The sequence below is a fragment of the Salmo salar genome, chromosome 05, assembly GCF_965601325.2.
Source record: "Salmo salar chromosome 05, fSalSal1, whole genome shotgun sequence".
Classification (NCBI taxonomy): domain Eukaryota; kingdom Metazoa; phylum Chordata; class Actinopteri; order Salmoniformes; family Salmonidae; genus Salmo; species Salmo salar.
In genome coordinates this window covers 11,833,330-11,855,708 of record NC_138295.1, presented here as the reverse complement: position 1 = coordinate 11,855,708, position 22,379 = coordinate 11,833,330, and the positions used below count along the sequence as shown (strand labels likewise).

At 46.0% G+C, this 22,379-nt stretch overlaps 2 protein-coding genes and 1 long non-coding RNA gene across 6 annotated transcripts; 1 reads left to right on the top strand and 2 right to left on the bottom strand.

The window, feature by feature from the left end:
* Positions 1-6,162: 6,162 nt before the first annotated feature.
* pcdh20l (protocadherin 20-like) lies at positions 6,163-11,585 on the bottom strand. 3 transcript variants are annotated; one of them, XM_082975031.1, is made up of 3 exons: positions 11,410-11,585; positions 10,066-10,286; positions 6,163-8,715 (listed from the first exon to the last, which is right to left on the bottom strand). In XM_082975031.1, the coding sequence occupies exons 1-3, from the start codon at positions 11,431-11,433 to the stop codon at positions 6,291-6,293; spliced, it is 2,670 nt and encodes an 889-aa protein (XP_082831157.1). In that variant the 5' UTR covers positions 11,434-11,585; the 3' UTR covers positions 6,163-6,290. The 3 variants fall into 3 exon arrangements, with proteins under 3 accessions (XP_082831157.1, XP_045573850.2, XP_082831158.1); XM_045717894.2 differs by having other exon boundaries at positions 10,093-10,286; positions 11,410-11,583; XM_082975032.1 differs by lacking the exon at positions 10,066-10,286 and having other exon boundaries at positions 11,410-11,584.
* A 1,710-nt stretch (positions 11,586-13,295) lies between these two features.
* On the top strand, positions 13,296-19,790 carry LOC106604241 (uncharacterized). Of its 2 annotated transcripts, XM_082975030.1 has the most exons (4): positions 13,297-13,533; positions 13,816-14,001; positions 17,342-17,404; positions 19,098-19,790. In XM_082975030.1, the coding sequence occupies exons 1-4, from the start codon at positions 13,491-13,493 to the stop codon at positions 19,103-19,105; spliced, it is 300 nt and encodes a 99-aa protein (XP_082831156.1). In that variant the 5' UTR covers positions 13,297-13,490; the 3' UTR covers positions 19,106-19,790. The 2 variants fall into 2 exon arrangements, with proteins under 2 accessions (XP_082831155.1, XP_082831156.1); XM_082975029.1 differs by lacking the exons at positions 17,342-17,404; positions 19,098-19,790 and adding an exon at positions 14,570-14,693 and having other exon boundaries at positions 13,296-13,533.
* On the bottom strand, positions 14,988-20,937 carry LOC145879492 (uncharacterized). Its single transcript, XR_014392276.1, has 3 exons — positions 20,528-20,937; positions 20,405-20,437; positions 14,988-15,073 (listed from the first exon to the last, which is right to left on the bottom strand). It is a non-coding gene; the product is annotated as an uncharacterized LOC145879492 (long non-coding RNA).
* Positions 20,938-22,379: the final 1,442 nt, after the last annotated feature.

Genomic DNA, 22,379 nt, shown 5'->3' with positions numbered 1-22,379 from the left:
GGCCCAAGTTTTTTCTCTCGCAACCCCACCATGTAAAAAAGATGTTATCAGCTGCCAATGTTTACTTTTTTACTATGACAGTCGATTACAAATCAGTCTGACAGTACCTTTGACAGTATGTGAAGCTGATGGAAGTATGGTTTGAATTGACTGAAATGCATCAGAAAAGTATTGGGAAGTTCAGGCAATAATTTAGTATGCTCTTCTGTGTATAAAAGAACATAATCATTGATGAAGTTCTTTTCCCCCCTTGTCTGATTTAGTGCCTGGTCTTGTCTATTGTTCTTATGAGGCTTGCGGGCATTGTAGAGGTTAACAGAAGACACATATGTGTTCCAGTCTTATCTGTCAGTGATGAGGTCATAATACTGTGTAGCTTAAACCGTTCAAAAGATAGATCCACATTTGTAGGAAGAAAACAAAAACCGCTCTGTTTATTACAACCACATCTAGCTGCTACCGGAGATCGGTAACACCGGTTCTAGGAACCACAGTTTCTCCCGCAAACCCATTCTCAAATTAGATGACCCCACATTTGCTTTCGCGATCCTTAGTTTGGCAAACGCTGGTGTACTGTATATATATATATATATATATATATATATATATATATATATATATATATATATATAACAACAGTATATAATTTCCCTCACACATCATAGCCACCAGGTGGCAGCATTACACATGATAAGCCTGCTCCATATATACAGTAAGTTATACTGCTCTACGCAGGCTCTAATCAGTATTAGATGTAATAGCCTCAGAAACCCAGGCTTCTCGCGTTCTGAGTCCACGAGACCAGATCCATTCTAACTTCATCTGCTAAATAAAATGCCCTTTTCATAAGGCTGTGGTCATTTCTATGCCTGGTGACTACCTGAGAAACCCTCAGACCAAAACTCCTCCTGTGAATAGGAATAGATTTCCGGTAGACCAGTGGTTATTAACTGGTTTTGCCTCGGGACCCAAATTGAACCAGGTTGTCTGAGTCGCAACCCAATAATCGGGTAGCAAAAAAAAAATCAGCACCAAAATACAATGTGGAAAAGTATTTTCAATGTTATGTGGATAGTACATGTAGCAATTATATGACAAGGGAACAACATCCCCACCTCTTCCATTGTCAATTATGAAATGTTGCCCATATTCTTGATGAAGAATGTTAATAAACTCTGTCTTGAGACCAGAAAATTAACCAAAATAACACTGTTAATAGCGCTATATTGGAAATACTGGGATTTTTTTCTTCTTCAGAGATTCAATTATAACATTTTTTTAAAAGTTCATTATAATTTCTACACACTTTCTACCTGCTTTAAGTTGTTTAAGTTCAGACTGGAGTATTTTATTTCTTAAATTTTTTTAAGTTGAGAATTGTTGCGGTAGACTACAGTTTGAAGAGGTTCTCTTCCACCATGGAATACCTGAAGATGACTCAGGGTTCAAGAAGAGGATATCAGCACTCCTCCCTTGTGCTTCTGGAAATTCACTGGCATTCCATTGAATTCTGTGGATTCTGTCTGAGGCGTCTGTAAGGTTTTCTCAACGTCCAGTTGACTGCTGTGTAAACCAAATCACACGCTAAGGAGGAATGAGGATGTAAACTAGTTGGTGGTTTATAGTGTCTGTTTACCTAGATGTATATCTATGAGGTTGCACACATACACACACTCATCTACCCACACACACACACACACACACACACACACACACACACACACACACACACACACACACACACACACACACACACACACACACACACACACACACACACACACACACACACACACACACACACACACACACACACACACACACACACACACACACACACACACACTTCAAACTGAGCATGATGACAGGTGGAATTACCCAAGGTGCCAAACTCCAAAGGCTTGAATAATTATTTCAACGACTATGGTGTCAGGTTTCAACATCGTTGGAAAGATGATGTGATAAGGGGAGTATGCTCAGCAAAACAATTTCATTCCTTTTCTGTCACCTGTCTTAACTTGTGAAGAAGCTGAGAGAACTGATTGAACAGGAATTGTTTCTTTGACAGTTGTTGTTGTGTTTTCAACGCTGGATGTATAGGAAACATTGATTTGTAGTCTCTGTGTTCTAGTTCATCTTGTTGTGCTAATTGGACATGTTCCAACCTGAGGCCTTTTTCATGTTGAGTCTTAACTTTGTGACATGCAGGTTAAGTCTTGTTTGATGTTTTCCCTCCCTATGAACAACAGTCTACAGATACAAGGAATAGACTGGATACTAAGGAATAAGGGCAGGAGTACCTGAAGATAAGAACAGTGTCAGTTATCCTATCACATTTCTCACCTGGGAAGTATTCACTTTAGTAAGGTGAAACAGGGAGAACGTCTCACAGATGTAACGAGGAGAGCTGACACGACTCGTTATTCTATAATCACATCTGTTCTACACAATAGACAACATGTCAGGGTCTCTTCTGTAACGTTGTCCTGAACAGGGCCTTTGACAAGGAAGAAAGCTAACACAACTCTATTTTATAACAGACAATCACATCTGTTCTACAGAATACTCTTCTAACAGTGGGCTCTGTAACATTGCACCCTTCTGATCAAGGCTCCTGACAACAGCAGAAGAACCAGTCTACTTCTTGTCGATGTACAGTACAGCGTATCCTGTCCTGGCTGGGTGAAATGTGATCTAACACTACATTAGTGAAGTGAGAATGGCAGATATCGGGTGATGGCGGGAGGGCTCGCTCTGTGACTTGAGATGGTGGTGTGCCTTGCTGCTGCTGCTTCTCACCTGTCTGTTGATCCATACAACCCCTCCCCCATCTACCCTCCCAGCTTCTCACCTGTCTGTTGATCCATACAACCCCTCCCCCATCTATCCCCCCAGCCTCTCACCTCCATACAACCCCTCCCCCATCTATCCCCCAGCCTCTCACCTCCATACAACCCCTCCCCCATCTATCCCCCCAGCCTCTCACCTCCATACAACCCCTCCCCCATCTATCCCCCCAGCCTCTCACCTCCATACAACCCCTCCCCCATCTATCCCCCCCAGCCTCTCACCTCCATATAACCCCTCCCCCATCTATCCCCCCAGCCTCTCACCTGTCTGTTGATCCATACAACCCCTCCCCCATCTATCCCCTCAGCCTCTCACCTCCATACAACCCCTCCCCCATCTATCCCCCCAGCCTCTCACCTCCATACAACCCCTCCCCCATCTACCCCCCAGCTTCTCACCCGTCTGTTGATCCATACAACCCCTCCCCCATCTACCTTTCCAGCTTCTCACCTGTCTGTTGACCCATACAACCCCTCCCCCATCTACCACCCAGCTTCTCACCCGTCTGTTGACCCATACAACCCCTCCCCCATCTATCTCCCCAGCTTCTCACCTGTCTGTTGACCCATACAACCCCTCCCCATCTATCCCCCCAGCTTCTCACCTGTCTGTTGACCCATACAACCCCTCCCCCATCTACCCCCCCAGCCTCTCACCTGTCTGTTGACCCATACAACCCCTCCCCCATCTACCTTCCCAGCTTCTCACCTGTCTGTTGACTCATACAACCCCTCCCCCATCTATCTCCCCAGCTTCTCACCTGTCTGTTGATCCATACAACCCCTCCCCTCCCCCATTTACCCCTCCAGCCTCTCACCTGTCTGTTGACCCATACAACCCCTCGCCCATCTACCGCCCCAGCCTCTCACCTGTCTGTTGACCCATACAACCCCTCCCCCATCTATCCCACCAGCTTCTCACCTGTCTGTTGACCCATACAACCCCTCCCCCATCTATCCCCCCAGCCTCTCACCTGTCTGTTGACCCATACAACCCCTCCCCCATCTACCCTCCCAGCTTCTCACCTGTCTGTTGATCCATACAACCCCTCCCCCATCTACCCCCCCAGCCTCTCAGCTGTCTGTTGACCCATACAACCCCTCCCCCATCTACCTGCCCAGCTTCTCACCTGTCTGTTGATCCATACAACCCCTCCCCCATCTACCCCTCAGCCTCTCACCTGTCTGTTGACCCATACAACCCCTCCCCCATCTACCTCCCAGCTTCTCACCTGTCTGTTGATCCATACAACCCCTCCCCTCCCCCATTTACCCCCCCAGCCTCTCACCTGTCTGTTGACCCATACAACCCCTCCCCCATCTATCATCCCAGCTTCTCACCTGTCTGTTGATCCATACAACCCCTCCCCTCCCCCATTTACCCCCCCAGCCTCTCACCTGTCTGTTGACCCATACAACCCCTCCCCCATTTACCCCCCCAGCTTCTCACCTGTCTGTTGACCCATACAACCCCTCCCCCATCTATCCCCCCAGCCTCTCACCTGTCTGTTGATCCATACAACCCCTCCCACATCTATCATCGCAGCTTCTCACCTGTCTGTTGACCCATACAACCCCTCCCCCATCTATCACCCCAGCTTCTCACCTGTCTGTTGATCCATACAACCCCTCCCCCATCTATCATCCCAGCTTCTCACCTGTCTGTTGATCCATACAACCCCTCCCCCATCTATCATCCCAGCTTCTCACCTGTCTGTTGATCCATACAACCCCTCCCCCATCTACCCCCCCAGCTTCTCACCTGTCTGTTGACCCATACAACTCCTCACCCTCCCCACCTGCCCCCCCCCCCCCAGCCTCTCACCTGTCTGTCCATATGCAACTTACATCCCCTCACTCCGTCCCCCCGCCTCTTCTGTCCTGCCCTTGACCCAGCGTCTCCCGTCTCTCCCACTGCATCCTTACCTCTTCCACCGTCACCATCCCTCCCACCACCACCTCCCACCTGTCTCTCCTGCCTTCCCCATTCCTCACCACACCCCACCTCCTCACCCTCCCTCTCTACCTGACCCACGGCCTCCTGCAGTCTTCTAAGCAGCTCCTTGGAGGAACTTTCATCTCCTCCCCTCAAGAGGAACATTAAACCCTTTAGTGTGTCTAAATACCTGAGAGCAGCCATCAGTCTGAGTGGGAAATCGGAGAAAGCAATCAACTTAACCTGGGTCGTTACCTCAGTTTAGACCAGACCTGGGTTCAAATAGTATCTGAAATCATAAAAATCTTTGAGCATTTGCTTGAGGCTCCCTGGAGTGCCAGATGGGTGGGGTTTGCATGTTTCAAATACTGTTTGAACCCAGTTCTGTTTGAACCAGATCTCAGTCTTCAGGCCTAGAGCTGCTCTGTGTTTCTCTCCTCACTGTCTTCATTAAGGGACTAGCGTACAGTTGCTTAACACCTGATAACCCACACAGACAGTTCATGGTCTTATAGCTACTTCAGGTTTACAGTGAGTGACTATTCAGTTCACCTACTGTCTTAGGGACACAAGTCATTTTCATGTGTTGTTTTTGTTGTTTTATTCCTTAGAGAAAAAAACAGCTGGTGCACAAATAGAAATAGAGAATTGAGTTCTCTATATTGACACGCAGCCGTCTCCCAGCTTTGAAAACACTGGATCAAAGTATGTCGGGTCTTGTTAGGCATTTTGTGTTCAGCTGATAGAAGATCAGATAATGGAAACCAACATGTCGACAGGGATGGCTGAGGCTAGCGCGGGATTAGGCTAAAGATAATGGAAATAGAACATTAAGATCTGACGGGGCTAGGGATGCTAGCGCTAGGGAAGGCAGTAATGGAAATAGAACATTAAGATCTGACTAGGGATTAGGCTAAAGATAATGGGAACATAGACGACAGGGTTAGGCAGATGGGCTGACTGCAGGGATTAGGCTAAAGATAATGGAAATAGAACATTAAGATCTGACTAGGGATTAGGCTAAAGATAATGGAAATAGAACATTAAGATCTGACTAGGGATTAGGCTAAAGATAATGGAAATAGAACATTAAGATCTTGTGATTAAAACCACTTTCACTTTGTGTTTTCTTCTCACATTTACCTACGAGACAGGTTTTGAATTTGTTGTCCCTTATTTAACAAACCTTACGGCAAATTAAGAAAGAAAGGTTCCTTTCATTTGTTATCAATGATGTTCTTTAATTCATCCCCTCACCTTAAAGCTGTGTCCTTTATTTTTTCAGTCCTTCATTCGTTAGCTTGATAAAATGTATATTGGATTGTATCAGACATTTAACCAGAGCGTTTCATCTTAGAATATTGAAAGAGAGACTCCTTTGTGTGAAAATAGTGAAAATGTATTTAATTGTAGAACTGATTTCATGCTTTTAAAAAGGTATACAAGAAACGTCAACAATTCATAATATAGAGTCCAGTCAGAACAAGCACTGCCTCTCTCTCTCGTTATAACTCTGAGTAATATCTCTCTGGAATGCGTAGAGGAATGTGATTCTCCTCATGTACCCCCCTCTGCTGTTGTTCCCCTCTAGATCTCTTCCTCTGTTTCATGTATAAAACAACCGTCACCAGAAACAGACAGAGTGAGGCCACCATCATGCCCAAGCCTAGCAGCAGGATCAACTGAGCGTGTCTGTCGCAGACGGGCATCTCGGAGGGGGTTTCGGAGGGCGTCTGCGCCAGTGTGTAGGGCAGGGATCTGGGCATGGTGTCCAGGTGGCATGGTTCCAAGGTGTTGTTGACCAGCAGGTTAACCCAGACGGTGGTGTGGAGGGGCGCTGGTTTCCCACCGTCACTCACCACGATGAACAGGTGGTGCATCCCCAGGTCCTTACCCATGAGTCTCTGGGCTAAGGTCACGTTACCAGACCGAGGATCCAGCTGGAAGGGACTGCTGCTGCTGTCACCGGGGTGATGGGATGATGGAGAGGTGCCCGGTGGTTCCCGCGCTGCAATGGTGTATGTGATCTCCGAGTTTAACCCTGAGTCCTTGTCGATGGCGTAGATCTTGGTTACCATGGTGCCCATGGTGGTCTCCGTGGAGATGGTGAGACATGACAGGTTGCTGCTGGGTAGGATGACCTGGGGCTGGTTGTCATTGACATCCTCGATGAACACAGTTACCCTGGCGATGGAGGTCAGAGGTGACGGGCGTCCGTTGTCGGTGGCGAAGAGCTCTAACTCGTAGCGGTCCTGTTTCTCGCGGTCGACATTGGCCATGCAGCGCAGCGTCCCCTGAGCGTTGTCTATGACGAAAGGGCCAACACTGCTGTTCACCACCCTCACCTCCACCTCCCCGTTAAGCCCTGCGTCAACGTCCGACACCCCCACCTTCCCCACCTGGGCCAGAGGAGGTATATTCTCAGGGATGAAGAAGATGAAGTGAGGGGTGAGGAAGACAGGAGCATTATCATTCTGGTCAAGGACGGTGATCGTCACCATCACAGAGGACTCTAATGGAGGAGAGCCGTTATCTCTGGCTACAACTGTCAGTCTGTGAACATCCTGTTGTTCCCTGTCCAGGGGTACAGAAACTGTCAGCTGACCTGTGTTCTGGTCGATTCTATAAAGGGCTATTGCTGCCGCCGTGTGTGACGGTCGACCCAGTTTGTAGGTGACCTGCCCGTTCTGACCGCTGTCTACATCCTGCGCCCTGACTTTCAGCAGAGACGCCCCAGGAGGGTTATTCTCCTCTATGTCTATCAGATAGTGACTCTGGAGAAACTGTGGAGCATTATCATTCACATCCACCACCCTCACCTGGATCTCTCTCCTGGGGAAGCCCTGAGCTGTAGGCTCCCCGACACCACCACGCATCACTACAGAAACATGATATTCACTCTTCATCTCGTAGTCTAAGGGCTTTGATGTCGACAGGAGGTATTTGCCATTCTGCAGGCTCAAAGAGAACGGCACCTCTCCTTCAATGGAGAGATACGATGAGCCTCTAACACTACTAGTATCCCCCGGTAGCTCTAGCAAAGCCAAGACAGTGGGGGGCTGGTTTTCCTGCAACACTATCATCTGGTTTTGATGCTCTGCTATGAACCTGATCTTTATGCCATTCTTCTGGTATGGCGCGGGGAGCAGGGATACGGTTACCTGAGTGTCTGCAGGGGGGCAGTGGGGGCCGCTGGCTAACACTTTCAACACCACCTCCTCTCCCCTGTCACTAACACTGCCACTGTGGCGGTCTCTGAGGTCTCCTTTCAGGCTGATCAGGCCAGTGTGACTGTCCAGACTGAAGAGTTCCCTGGCCCATTCTGAGACCTTGGGGCTGAGGGAGTAGGTGATAGCAGCGTTGGGGCCCAGGTCTAGGTCTGTGGCTCTGACCCTAGCTACTACTGTGTCTCTGGGTGTGTCCGCTGTAATAACCACCTTCTGGGTGCTGTCCAGGGTAAACTTTGGGCAGTTATCGTTCATGTCAGTTACTTTTATGAATAAAGTTGCTGTGGCGCTTAGTGGGTTAAAGCCACAGTCTGTTGCCACTAGAGTCATCTCATGAAGATCCTGTTTCTCGCGGTCTAGTCCTTGTCGCACAACCAAAAAGAAAATGGCCACTTCATCATCTTCTTCTTCTGTCACACTGAAAAACCCACCGGCTCCCTCTAGGTGGTACTGCAACCGTCCGTTACGTCCCATGTCTCTGTCCTCTGCCTGGTCGTCCAATAAGAAACTGGTCCCCACAGCCACATCCTCAGAGACACTCAGATGGATCTCTGTGTTGTCAAAGTGAGGAGCGTGGTCATTGATGTCCTCTACGACTACCATGAACTTCACCAGCTCTGCCTCAGGGCCCACGATGGCATCGTGTGGGACGATACACTCCCCAGCCTGGGGTTGGTCAGGACACAGGTCCTCTCGGTCCATCCTGCAATAGATAGATGGATAAATTACTGTTACAACATACACTATATATACAAAAGTACGTGGACATCCCTTCAAATTAGTGGATTCGGCTATTTCAGCCACACCCGTTGCTGATAGGTGTGTAAAATCGAACAGACAGCCATGCAATCTCCATGGACAAACATTGGCAGTATAATGGCCCGTACTTAAGAGCTCAGTGACATTTAACGTGGCACCGTAATAGGATGCCACCTTTCCAACAAGTCAGTAAGTCAAATTTCTGCCCAGCTAGAGCTGCCCAGTCAACTGTAAGTACTGTTATCGCGGCTGTGGTAGGCCACACAATCTCACAGAACAGGACCACCGAGTGCTGAAGCGCGTAGGGTGTAAACATCGTCTGTCCTCGGATGCAACACTCACTACCGAGTTCCAACTGCCTCTGGAAGCAACGTCAGCACAATAACTATTATTCGAGAGCTTCATGAAATGGGTTTCCATGGGCGAGCAGCCTAAGATCACCATGTGCAATGCCAAAGCTCACCACCATTGGACTCTGGAGCAGTGGAAACGCGTTCTCTGGAGTGATGAATCACACTTCACCATCTGGCAGTCCGATGGATGAATCTGGGTTTGGCAAATGCCAGGAGAACGCTACCTGCCCCAATGCATAGTGCCAACTGTAACGTTTGGTGGAGGAGGAATAATGGTCTGGGGCTGTTTTCCATGGTTTGGTCTAGGCCCCTTAGTTCCAGTGAAGGGAATTCTTAATGCTACGGCATACAATGACATTCTAGATGATTCTGTGCTTCCAACTTTGTGGCAACAGTTTGGGGAAGGCCCTTTCCTGTTTCAGCATGAACATGCCCCTGTGCACAAAGCGAGGTCCATACAGAAATTATTTGTCGAGATCGGTGTGGAAGAACTTGACTGTCCTGCACAGAGCCCTTACCTCAACCCCATCAAAAACCTTTGGGATTAATTAGTACGCCGACTGCGAGCCAGAATTAATCGCCCAACGTTAGTGCCCGACCTCACTAATGCTCTTGTGGCTGAATGGAAGCAAGTCCCCACAGCAATGTTCCAACATCTAATGGAAATCCTTCCCAAAAGAGTGGAGGCTGTTATAGCAGCGAAGGGAGGGACCAACTCCATATTAATGCCCATGATTTTGGAATGAGATGTTCGACGAGCAGGTGTCCACATACTTCTGGTCACATAGTGTAGATAATTACTTTTCTACTAGTCAAGAGGGAGTGTCTTTATCAGCAGCAGCTATACATTAAAAACATACAGCAATAACAAATGTCAAAGAAGTGCAGAAATCCATCCAGTTATGTAAAGAAACAGTCAAAAGGCATGTAGGCTTCCACACCTAGAATGAGTTGCCATATATAACCACCTGTTGTCGGTGGTGTAGACATCCCCTGTCCCTTGGTCCACCCTGAGGTAGAACTGGGTCAGGAGCTGGTAAAGGGGGGGGAACATGGACCCGATGGACCCGACCCGGACCCCAGCCTCCTGCTCCTCTGGAACCGAGATCCGAACAGAACCGTAGCACAGAATCTGCCTGAGATGGACCGTGACCAGCACGTTCTAAAGGAGAACATAGAAGTGAAAACGTAGGACTTGGAACACTAGAAGACATTGGTGTGAAGTAAACCACTGATATGCACCACGTTCTAAAGGAAAAGCCGAATAGGGAACTTAAAACACTGGAGAAAATTGTGAGGAGGAAAAACATTCATATGAGGAAATTATAATCCTTGGAATTTCCCCCTGAAGTAGGCTAGGCTGGAAACATCTTCCTTCCTTTAATGATCTATTATTAACAGTGGTATTTCTACCTCAGTGGCTACTGTAAAACAAGGGACTGTGCCTGAGTCCTAAATGGCACCCTATTCCTATTTAGTGCACCACTTCTGACCAGGGCCCAGTGCACCACTTCTGACCAGGGCCCATAGCGTAAAAAATGAATTGTGCACTATTTAGGGAATTAGGGTGACATTGGGGACAAATCCTGTGTGTGCAGTAGTACGTTAATGTAATGTGATGCATCTCACACACCCCTCCCCCATCCACTTACTATTCAAATCTACTGCACCATGACTAATGACAAAACATGCTTGTGGAATTATAAAGAATAATTATGAAAAAAGCACTTAACAAAACACATGCACATAATTTACATGACGATGTTCCATATTAATAGTGAATAATAGCTATCCTCAAGCATTATTCTTTAAACACCCAAGGAGTGTATGAGGGTCTTCTTTTTCATGTGCTCCCAGTCACAACAGTTACCCATTAACTCAAGGACTTTGTGACTTTTCCTCAACAATATCCCATAACCTATTACCCATTCACTAGCTCCCTGTGATATGACAGCTACCAAAACAAGGACCAAGTAATGATCAACAATAATACTATGTTGCCAAAGTAACTAAATAAAACAGGCTATGAATGAATGTAGTCAAAGATACCACGGTCATATTGCCTTCTATTAGCTTCCAGAGAAAACCATGAATCAGTCTGTCAATGCATGAACGAGAAGATGTAGTCAAAGATACTCATATTGACCTATAGCGGTTCACTGACCTTTTGGTGGACTAATATTTATTAGACAATTACATAGATACAAGATATGATATGACAGATGATATGACAGATAAATGACCTACAGTGATTCATTAATTAAGTCATAAGGAAATTGACTGACCTGAAGGAGTACAGCCCAGTTCATATTTTCATCCGTCCCATGGCCCGTAGCCTACACACATGACACCTGTCTGGGTTTCCTCTGCCTCCACCTCTGCTAAGAGTAGGAAGACTGGGAGGTAGCTGTACCTATAGCCTACCTGGGTACTGTTAACACCGTTTCCTCTTCTCCCGCCCCTCCCACCTGTCACTCTGACAGACTAGTGTAGGGAGACTGGGGCTGGAGGAGGGGTTGTACACCTGCTGCCTTATTTGGGCACTGCTGTGCTAACACACACCTGCTGCCCCTCCCACTACAGGTAACTTAATGAGCTGTTTGGACAGTTTGCAGCAGCAAATTAGAACAACTGGTTAGTCAGTATTCTTTGCACTACAGGTAACTTAAGCTGATTGGACAGTATTCTTTACCTTCTTCCTGTACCATTTATCTCTGGTTTAGTGGTTTAAGGAATTGACCAATTGAAAGTAAAATGATTATGTAAATTGTTGTGGTGAAAGGAACATGACATACAAAAAGGTTCTTATCTGTAACCGTAGTAACATACTTACTGTTAATCATGATGAGAAAGGAGTCAGTTTGAGGACAGTTATTCTACCTGTGTCAACTGTGGCCACAAATGGCAAGTGATCACTGTGGTTTCAGAGTGCTTCTCCAATTCTAGTATTGTCCAACTAGATATAGAAATATGACTTAAAAGGGCTATAATATTTCCTCCCCAGAGGTGTAGGCATAACACCAGTAAGTCAGTCAGTAGGACAAAGGTCTCCGTTGGCAGCGACATGAATTGTGACGTTTCATTTGCACTTCTTGAGTGACCCCTGTTGGTTGGTTGGAGTAGTTTCAGGTGACTTTACAACAATGGACTTTCTACAGTGAATATACAGTACCAGTCAAAAGTTTTTCCAGGCTGTATAAGGGCTATTTGACCAAGGAGAGTGATGGAGTGCTGCATCAGATGACCTGGCCTCCACAATCACCAGACCTCAACCCAATTGAGATGGTTTGGGATGAGTTGGACCCCAGAGTGAAGGAAAAGCAGCCAACAAGTGCTCAGCATATGTGGGAACTCCTTCATGTCTGTTGGAAAAGCATTCCTCATGAAGCTGGTTGAGAGAATGCCAAGAATGTGCAAAGCTGTCATCAAGGCAAAGGGTGGCTATTTTGAAGAATCTCAAATATAAAATACATTTTTATTTGTTTAACACTTTTTTTGTTTACTACAAGATTCCATATGTGTTATTTCATAGTTGATGTCTTCACAATTATTCTGCAATGTATAAAATAGTAAAAATAAAGAAAAACCCTTGAATGAGCAGGTGTGTCCAAACTTTTGACAGTTACTGTAGTTCGGGGTTAATTTTCAAAGATAATGATAAAAAGTAACTTCATGATTAGGATTTTACAGTGAGGTAATGTTAATAAAGATGCTTTCCTGGGAAACAGTAGTAGGATAGCCAGATTGTCTGTTTATAATAGATAATAGGAGACAGTAGTAGGATAGCCAGATTGTCTGTTTATAATAGATAATAGGAGACAGTAGTAGGATAGCCAGATTGTCTGTTTATAATAGATAATAGGAGACAGTAGTAGGATAGCCAGATTGTCTGTTTATAATAGATAATAGGAAACAGTAGGCCTACAATTTACTACATAATGGTTGAACTCAAAGAGAAAATCTTTTTGCAAAATCTCATTATTCCATTCGCCAATTTCCTTTAAACTCTAGACTGAATTGGCAGCAGAGAAGATGTCTGTGACGCATGGAAAAGCCATCAGAAAAATGGTCTCCGAGTTGCATAAGAGTCTATTTTGGGGTTTCTGAGACTGTTCCGTTCATTCGTTTACGTTTGTTTTTTCCCCTCGCCCTTAAAGTTACTTTCGAGACGCCCACTCACTACTGTAACCACAGAAGCCGCGCACGCAGTGATCTGATTGGGTGCTGCAGAGCGCGTCTTTTACTGTTGTGAGTAGAGCCTAAGGAGGCTTTATAAATAGAAGACCCCATGTGTCAACTTGAACTTGACTTCTTGAACAGTTAAAGTATTCTATTAGTCATCGACGCATTATTCCCGCTTTTCAGAATGTCTACAGAAAACTTCAGAATGTCTACAGACAACTTTTCAGGTGGGTTCTGAGTGTTGGCTTGATTTTACATTTTTATCATTAGGCTATTGATTATTGCAGCGTTTTTTTCTTGCATTTTAGTACTGCTGTTGTAGATTTTTAATGTGGATTGATTTCAAATAGCCAGATTCTGTTTGGTATCGGTTATTTCGTTTTTGACGTTAATCACTTCAGGCCTATTATTAATAGGCTAATTAAAATACATGTGTAAAGTAATTATATTCAATCACGAATTGAATTATTCTCACTCTAACGAAAACCATATTCGAAATCCCCTATCAGACTTGGAGCTGGAGCTAACTGATCTGCTCCAGGAGTTCGCTGATGTGGTTGATGAGTTGAGAGAGCCTTCACAAAGCGTCCCATATGCATACGAGCGGCTCCTGTCTGATGCCAAACGGCGCACCGGGCTAGGGGACGACGGCTCAGTGGTCAGCGACAGCGGCGTGGAGGACAATAGTGACTGCAGTGAGTAGCCTTTAGGTCTAAACCTTTATGGTCGTTGTTGTGTGTCCATTACATACGTGGAGGAGGGCGCGTGGTGTTTATGCGTAAACGGTGACTCAGATGTAGTATAGCGGGAGAATACGCATGTGGGCAGCCGCCGTTTGAGCCGCTCTTATCAACCCACACTTGACAGTTTTCACTGGTGACATCGGCTCATGAACATGCATCAACTTTACATGAAAATAGAGAGTAACATGAAAATAGAGAGTAACATGAAAATAGAAAGTAACACCATCTCAACTAATGCACGTTTGCTCCATTACATGGAATGGATGTGCATGACTGTCTGTGGATGATGGGTTGCATTAGCTTATTTAACACATCATTCAATCTGAAAGTTAAATACAACATTAGCTGTCAGAATGGCATGGAGCTTGCAATGCCGGGATTATGGGTTCCATTACTGGGACCACCTATTCGTAAATAATGTATGTATCCAAGACTGTAAGTTGCTTTGCATAAAAGTGTCAACTAGATGGTATATATTAGTTGTGTCACATGGTCTAACCTTGTCTGTCCCTTCCTCCAGGCAGTGAGGTGTCTCTGGGTAACAGCTTCCTCCAGGCAGTGAGGTGTCTCTGGGTAACAGCTTCCTCCAGGCAGTGAGGTGTCTCTGGGTAACAGCTTCCTCCAGGCAGTGAGGTGTCTCTGGGTAACAGCTTCCTCCAGGCAGTGAGGTGTCTCTGGGTAACAGCTTCCTCCAGGCAGTGAGGTGTCTCTGGGTAACAGCTTCCTCCAGGCAGTGAGGTGTCTCTGGGTAACAGCTTCCTCCAGGCAGTGAGGTGTCTCTGGGTAACAGCTTCCTCCAGGCAGTGAGGTGTCTCTGGGTAACAGCTTCCTCCAGGCAGTGAGGTGTCTCTGGGTAACAGCTTCCTCCAGGCAGTGAGGTGTCTCTGGGTAACAGCTTCCTCCAGGCAGTGAGGTGTCTCTGGGTAACAGCTTCCTCCAGGCAGTGAGGTGTCTCTGGGTAACAGCTTCCTCCAGGCAGTGAGGTGTCTCTGGGTAACAGCTTCCTCCAGGCAGTGAGGTGTCTCTGGGTAACAGTTGGAACACCAGTGAAGAAGAGCTCCACACTGCAGGCATAACAGTGATGCCCAAAGGTAGTGAGAACTGTACCACTACATCTCAACCCATCAGTTGACCATCTAAACTAGCTCTGAGCTATCTGACCAGCATTTCCTGGTCCTCAAGTACCTCCAACAGTACACATTTAGTCAACTAATCATCAAGCCCTCAGTGAGTTGAATGAGGTGTGTTTGTCCAGAGCTACAATGAAACGGTGTACTGTTGGGTGTACTGGAGGACCAGGGTTGGGAAACACTGTAGTAGGAGATCATTATCAGTCCGTTCAATATCACTTTTACACAGATAATTAGTGCATTGCCATCGATCACCATTGAGTGAGTTTACACAACAAAGCTGGGCTGCTGTGCTTCTAAAGCCTGTCTCCTGCAGGGCTATTGAGCCTCATCTGGGGGTGGTGGTGGGGGGTTTAGGGTTGGTACAGGTGTGTGGTGGAGTGGGGGTTTAGGGTTGGTATAGGTGTGTGGTGTAGTGGGGGTTTAGGGTTGGTACAGGTGTGTGGTGGGGGTTTAGGGTTGGTATAGGTGTATGGTGGGGGTTTAGGGTTGGTACAGGTGTGTGGTGGGGTGGGGGTTTAGGGTTGGTATAGGTGTGTAGTGGGGGTTTAGGGTTGGTATAGGTGTATGGTGGGGGTTTAGGGTTGGTATAGGTGTATGGTGGGGGTTTAGGGTTGGTATAGGTGTGTAGTGGGGGTTTAGGGTTGGTATAGGTGTATGGTGGGGGTTTAGGGTTGGTATAGGTGTATGGTGGGGGTTTAGGGTTGGTATAGGTGTATAGTGGGGGTTTAGGGTTGGTATAGGTGTGTGGTGGGGGTTTAGGGTTGCTACAGGTGTGTGGTGGAGTGGGGGTTTAGGGTTGGTATAGGTGTGTGGTGGGGGTTTAGGGTTGGTATAGGTGTGTAGTGGGGGTTTAGGGTTGGTATAGGTGTGTAGTGGGGGTTTAGGGTTGGTATAGGTGTGTAGTGGGGGTTTAGGGTTGGTATAGGTGTGTAGTGGGGGTTTAGGGTTGGTATAGGTGTATGGTGGGGATTTAGGGTTGATATAGGTGTGTAGTGGGGGTTTAGGGTTGGTATAGGTGTGTGATGGGGGTTTAGGGTTGGTATAGGTGTGTAGTGGGGGTTTAGGGTTGGTATAGGTGTGTAGTGGGGATTTAGGGTTGGTATAGGTGTGTGGTGGGCGTTTAGGGTTGGTATAGGTGTTTGTGTCAGTGTGTGGTGGTGGCCTAGGGTTGGTATGATGGTTAAATAATGTACCACTGATCAGGAGCGAGTGCCTGGAGGGGAGGAGCGAGTGCCTGGAGGGGAGGAGCGAGTGCCTGGAGGGGAGGAGCGAGTGCCTGGAGGGGAGGAGCGAGTGCCTGGAGGGGAGGAGCGAGTGCCTGGGGGGGAGGAGCGAGTGTCTGGGGGGGAGGAGCGAGTGTCTGGGGGGGAGGAGCGAGGAGTTGGGGAGAGGTAGAAGCAGCTATGTGTGGCTGGGTGAAAGAGTCCACATTGTCTAATGTAGATGAAGGAATAATGTTAATAGAAAGACTACAGAGTGCTGTTTGAGGGGCACCAGTCTGTCTGTCTGTCTCCATTATACTGGCGCACATTACACTACTGCTACACCCGACATACATTGGCACTAGCTCTGCACACGACATACATTGCACTACTTAAGACATACATGAGACTTACATAACCACTACTTAAGACATACATGAGACTTACATAACCACTACTTAAGACATACATTAGACATACATAGCATTACATAAAGCATTCATAAGCCATACATAAGCTAAATATAACACTAAGATCCATGTCGGTCAGTCTGAGGTGTGCTGCAGGCGCCTCACTGGCTCAGTGGAGTTTTACATTATGGGCTGTTTAAGATGTGATTTTTATAAAGCCAGCTGAATAAGAGTCTGAATTTTATTTTCTATCTTGATTAACCAGGGGTTGTGTCCTGACTCCTTCATTGTGTTTCAAATGGTACCATATTTCCTATATAGTCCACTACATTTAACCAGGGCCGATAGGGCTCTAGGGAATAGGGTGCCATTTGGGATGCAGGTTCTTCTTATATAATTCTGTGAGTTGGATCACATTTCCTGCTCTGGTTCAAAGGAGGAAATGCCAGTGAACATAGAGCTGCTACTGCTGAATCTCTCCACAGAAATGTTCCTTTCAACCACTCTCTTTTTCTCCTTTCTCACATGCTTTCCTTTCTGTCTGCAGCCAGAATGGGAGACACAGGAGACCTACAGAGATTCATCGACAGTTTGGACCGGGAACTTGCTGGTATGCATCTTAAAACAAAACAAAAATTCAGCACAACCTGACAATGCCATTATGTCCCATTAATTTAGTGTTTCAATGGCTTTATATCCCATTAGTCTAGTGTTTCAATCTCTTTATATCCCTTTAGTCTTGTGTTTCTATGCCAGCTGAGCTCAGTATATCATGCAGTCTATTTTCTATTGCTGTCCCCTCACAGTTAAACCTACTAGCTGGCCTCAGTGGCCTGCACTATTTACTGCTGGTTGGGCCTTTAATATTATTAATTTATTTACTGCTGGTTGGGCCTTTAATAATATTAATTCCCCTTTCCATTGAGATGCTAACATGTAGAGCGGCTAGTAGCCAGTAGCCTACAAGGCGTATAGTGCACTGCTTTTTACCAGAGCCCTATGGGGTAATACATCCCTAAAGGGAATAGAGTGCCATTTGGAAATCACAGCTCCCCTAGTGTCTAAATGCAGTATCCAGCTGAATCACAGAGCTCCCCTAGTGTCTAAATGCAGTATCCAGCTGAATCACAGAGCTCCCCTAGTGTCTAAATGCAGTATCCAGCTGAATCACAGAGCTCCCCTAGTGTCTAAATGCAGTATCCAGCTGAATCACAGCTCCCCTAGTGTCTAAATACAGTATCCAGCTGAATCACAGAGCTCCCCTAGTGTCTAAATGCAGTATCCAGCTGAATCACAGCTCCCCTAGTGTCTAAATGCAGTATCCAGCTGAATCACAGCTCCCCTAGTGTCTAAATGCAGTATCCAGCTGAATCACAGCTCCCCTAGTGTCTAAATGCAGTATCCAGCTGAATCACAGCTCCCCTAGTGTCTAAATACAGTATCCAGCTGAATCACAGCTCCCCTAGTGTCTAAATGCAGTATCCAGCTGAATCACAGCTCCCCTAGTGTCTAAATACAGTATCCAGCTGAATCACAGCTCCCCTAGTGTCTAAATGCAGTATCCAGCTGAATCACAGCTCCCCTAGTGTTTAAATGCAGTATCCAGCTGAATCACAGCTCCCCTAGTGTCTAAATGCAGTATCCAGCTGAATCAGAGCTCCCCTAGTGTCTAAATGCAGTATCCAGCTGAATCACAGAGCTCCCCTAGTGTCTAAATACAGTATCCAGCTGAATCACAGCTCCCCTAGTGTCTAAATGCAGTATCCAGCTGAATCACAGAGCTCCCCTAGTGTCTAAATGCAGTATCCAGCTGAATCACAGAGCTCCCCTAGTGTCTAAATACAGTATCCAGCTGAATCACAGCTCCCCTAGTGTCATCCCTGCAGTATCCAGCTGAATCCCATATCTCCTCTAGTGTCTAAATGCAGTATCCAGCTGAATCACAGAGCTCCCCTAGTGTCTAAATGCAGTATCCAGCTGAATCAGAGCTCCCCTAGTGTCTAAATGCAGTATCCAGCTGAATCACAGCTCCCCTAGTGTCTAAATGCAGTATCCAGCTGAATCACAGCTCCATGTCTGCAGGGTTGAGGTGGGCTATCTACATACCCTCCAGTGATAGTACATGACTATCACTGATACCACTATCAGCAGAGAGGCAGTGCTGTTTCAGAGAACACACAGAGACACGCACACACACATTATCACTGGGCAAGAGACACAGATAAGTGCTGTTCTCCATGAATCATAACTGCTCTCGGCATCTGTACCTGGCTGCTGCATGCTAATGACTGTCTGTCTGCCAGATATGTGAACGGAAAGCGACGGAGAGATGTAGAGGGAGAGACGGAGAGAGAGATGGAGAGAGAGACGGAGAGACCAGGTGGAGAGAGAAGAGAGAACAGGCTGCATGGATGGCTACTGCTGAACACACACACAAACACATCTAAAATAGCACAGTTCTGTCCTGCTGTGTTCGGAGAGAGCCAGCTCTGTCCTGGCCCCTCTGGGGGAAAAAAGGTTAAACATGAGGAATTAAAAGAACATCATGTTCCAATATCTAGAACACTTCCCTCAGACTGGTGACGTATTCACACCTAAATGTATCTCTTCAACAGGAGAACATGAACGTGTATCTCTTCAACAGGAGAACATGAACGTGTATCTCTTCAACAGGAGAACATGAACGTGTATCTCTTCAACAGGAGAACATGAATGGGTGCCATTTCATATGCAGATATGAAGGAAACAAATCAGTGGGGGGGAAGCAGAGACTCCACAGTATCTTGTGATTAGTAAGTGTTTATGCCAACCTGCTGTTATCACAACCCAATGTGTTGGAACCTCCTCATGTACAGTAGTTGTAAAAATGCTATGTTTTATATTGTAAAGTGATGTACAGTATTATATTACCTATACTACAAACAGACCAGTCTAACCTGATGTTGATTTTTGTACACAGGAATACACAGATGAATAAAGATACTAATTTAAAAAATAAATAATGTTTGCTCTCTTTTTGAGTTATTTCAAAGCAAATAAATAGTCTAGAAGCATGAAGTAAGTGATATTAATGATATCACATGCCATCAGTGATATGAATAATGATGCTATTGGATTGGATTTAAATAGCACTTTTCCAACTTCTCAAAACCCTTTACATTGTTTGGTGGGGGTGGGGGGGGGGGGGGGGAAAATCGGCTATGTCACCGAGGAGATATGAGTGAATATGTTGAATTGATCAAATATTTAGGAAAGTAAGAGGATTAACAGTATACAAAACTGTTATGTACGCCTCTCAACTCCCCGGAGTTAAAAAGTATGTGATCGTAGGCTCGGGGAAGGACGACAGATGCAGAGAAAAACACAGTTTACAGGGAATTTATTCTTCCTTAACACAGTAAAGTGGGGAAAAGGGGCTGGACAAAACCAAAGCAAAGAAAGTAAAAATGAAAGAGTCCCCTCTCCTACCTTACATGCCTTCCCACTACTTACCTAACTTTTAGCACCACCTGGCGCGCTAACCAAAATACAGGGGGTGGTCCGCCCAGGTCTTACCTAGTGTGCATAGACATTAAATATGACGGGTGATGTATGCCCGCAGGCCTCTTACCTAAACACTCTCAAGGTGCGATCCCCTTCCCCCCTGGGAACAAATTAAACAGAATAATTACCAATACTTTAAGTGAAACATTTCATTAACCAAAAACACTAAGTCCTATTGACATACACATACCTCTGAAGGAGTGGCTACAAAATAATATCAACAAACTTTCACTGACCAACAACCAACACAGGACATAAAAAGAAGCTGTCTTTTTGACAAAGGAACACTGGCTTTAATCAAGCTGGAGAACGAGTTGGTAATTGAAGAGCCAGCTGTATCCCCTGACGAGAGGGAGGGGTCAGAGCTCCAATCAGTGGGGCCGACCAATCAGCTGCTTGAAGAATCCAGGATGCCATTTCCTGAATACACACATACATATAAACTCACAACAACACAGAAACTGGGGAACATAACAAAAACCAACAAAGAAAATGGTTGGCTGCTGGCTTCTACCTTTGCTTTTAGTCTTACTTACTGCCAGTGCCACTCCTACAACTGCCTGTGCCTTCACTTCCTGTTCTCCACTTCCTGTACGACTCCTCTGATTGGTTGGCAGAAGTGAAACTCCAAACACAATCAGGAAACACACATCTATCCCTGGCACTGCTTGGAAACAGTTAAAGATGGGAAGTGCGTCAGTAGAGTTGATGGCATAACAATAGTGATTTAGTCTATGTTTTTCATTACATTAGCTGTATGACTCGGTAGTAGGCTACATTAGCTGTATGACGCAGTAATACTGTAGGCTACATTAGCTGTATGATGCGGTATTAGGCTACATTAGTTGTATGACTTGGTAGTAGGCTACATTAGCTGTATGACACAGTAATACTGTAGGCTACATTAACTGTGTGACTTGGTAGTAGACTACATTAGTTGTATGACTTGGTAGTAGGCTACATTAGCTGTATGACACAGTAATACTGTAGGCTACATTAACTGTGTGACTTGGTAATAGACTACATTAGCTGTATGACTTGGTAGTAGGCTACATTAGCTGTATGATGCGATAGTAGGCTACATTAGCTGTATGACTCGGTAGGAGGCTACATTAGCTGTATGACGCGGTAGTAGGCTACATTAGCTGTATGATGCAGCAATACTGTAGGCTACATTAGCTGTATGACTCGGTAGTAGGCTACATTAGCTGTATGACGCGGTAGTAGGCTACATTAGCTGTATGACGCGGTAGTAGGCTACATTAGCTGTATGACGCAGTAATAGGCTACATTAGCTGCTGTATGACGCAGTAATAGGCTACATTAGCTGTACGTTAGAGTGCATTAGATCCACCAAATGTACAGAGCGAGGAGGGGTTGTTTATTGTGCTTATACTGAACCAACGGTACTGGTACATTCTGAACTGTTTGATCACCTTCCTTTAGCTTTTCCATTGCATCATGGCTTATGTTCACAGTAAGGTTTCCCCCTAAAGGAAGGGACGGCAGGACGTTCTAAACATTATGTTCTCTGTGTGTTTATGGTTAATTTAAGACACTTTGTCCTGGCGAGGGACTTCACTTCTGAACCCTTGCCAACACTACTCAACCCCACCTGACCACAACAAGACTTAGCACTTGAGAGAGTAGTGTGTGTGTGGGGGGAGGGGGAGCAGACGCAGGCAAAGTGGGAGGTGAGAGAGAAATAGAGAGAGAAACGCCAAAACAATAGTCACCAATAGAGGAACGTGTCCCTGTCCCCGAGCTGCCTGTCTGCTCCAGCCAGATAAAGGAGATGTGCTGACTGATTGAGGCCACAGCTGCGCAGGGAGGACAAACCTGGGTTGTATCCAAAATGGCACCCTATTCTCTATATAGTACACTACTTCTGACTGGGCCCATAGGTATCTGGTCAAAAGTAGTGCACTATGTAGGGTATAGGGTACCATTTAGGACATAGCCCAGGGAGTGGTGTAGCTAACATGCTAACACCAAATCTGGCCTGGCATCAACACTGGAGATTGTCTGGAACTTCCTCTTGA

Excerpts from the sequence above, each read along its gene's own strand:
- pcdh20l (XM_082975031.1), bottom strand. The coding sequence starts at position 11,433 with ATGAACTGGGCTGTACTCCTTCAG. Across the intron at positions 10,287-11,409 it reads ACTGGGCTGTACTCCTTCAG|AACGTGCTGGTCACGGTCCA; the intron begins GTCAGTCAATTT and ends GTTCTCCTTTAG. Across the intron at positions 8,716-10,065 it reads TATATGGCAACTCATTCTAG|GATGGACCGAGAGGACCTGT; the intron begins GTGTGGAAGCCT and ends TATCTATTGCAG.
- LOC106604241 (XM_082975029.1), top strand. The coding sequence starts at position 13,491 with ATGTCTACAGAAAACTTCAGAATGTCTACAGACAACTTTTCAG. Across the intron at positions 13,534-13,815 it reads GTCTACAGACAACTTTTCAG|ACTTGGAGCTGGAGCTAACT; the intron begins GTGGGTTCTGAG and ends ATCCCCTATCAG. Across the intron at positions 14,002-14,569 it reads GGAGGACAATAGTGACTGCA|GCAGTGAGGTGTCTCTGGGT; the intron begins GTGAGTAGCCTT and ends CCCTTCCTCCAG.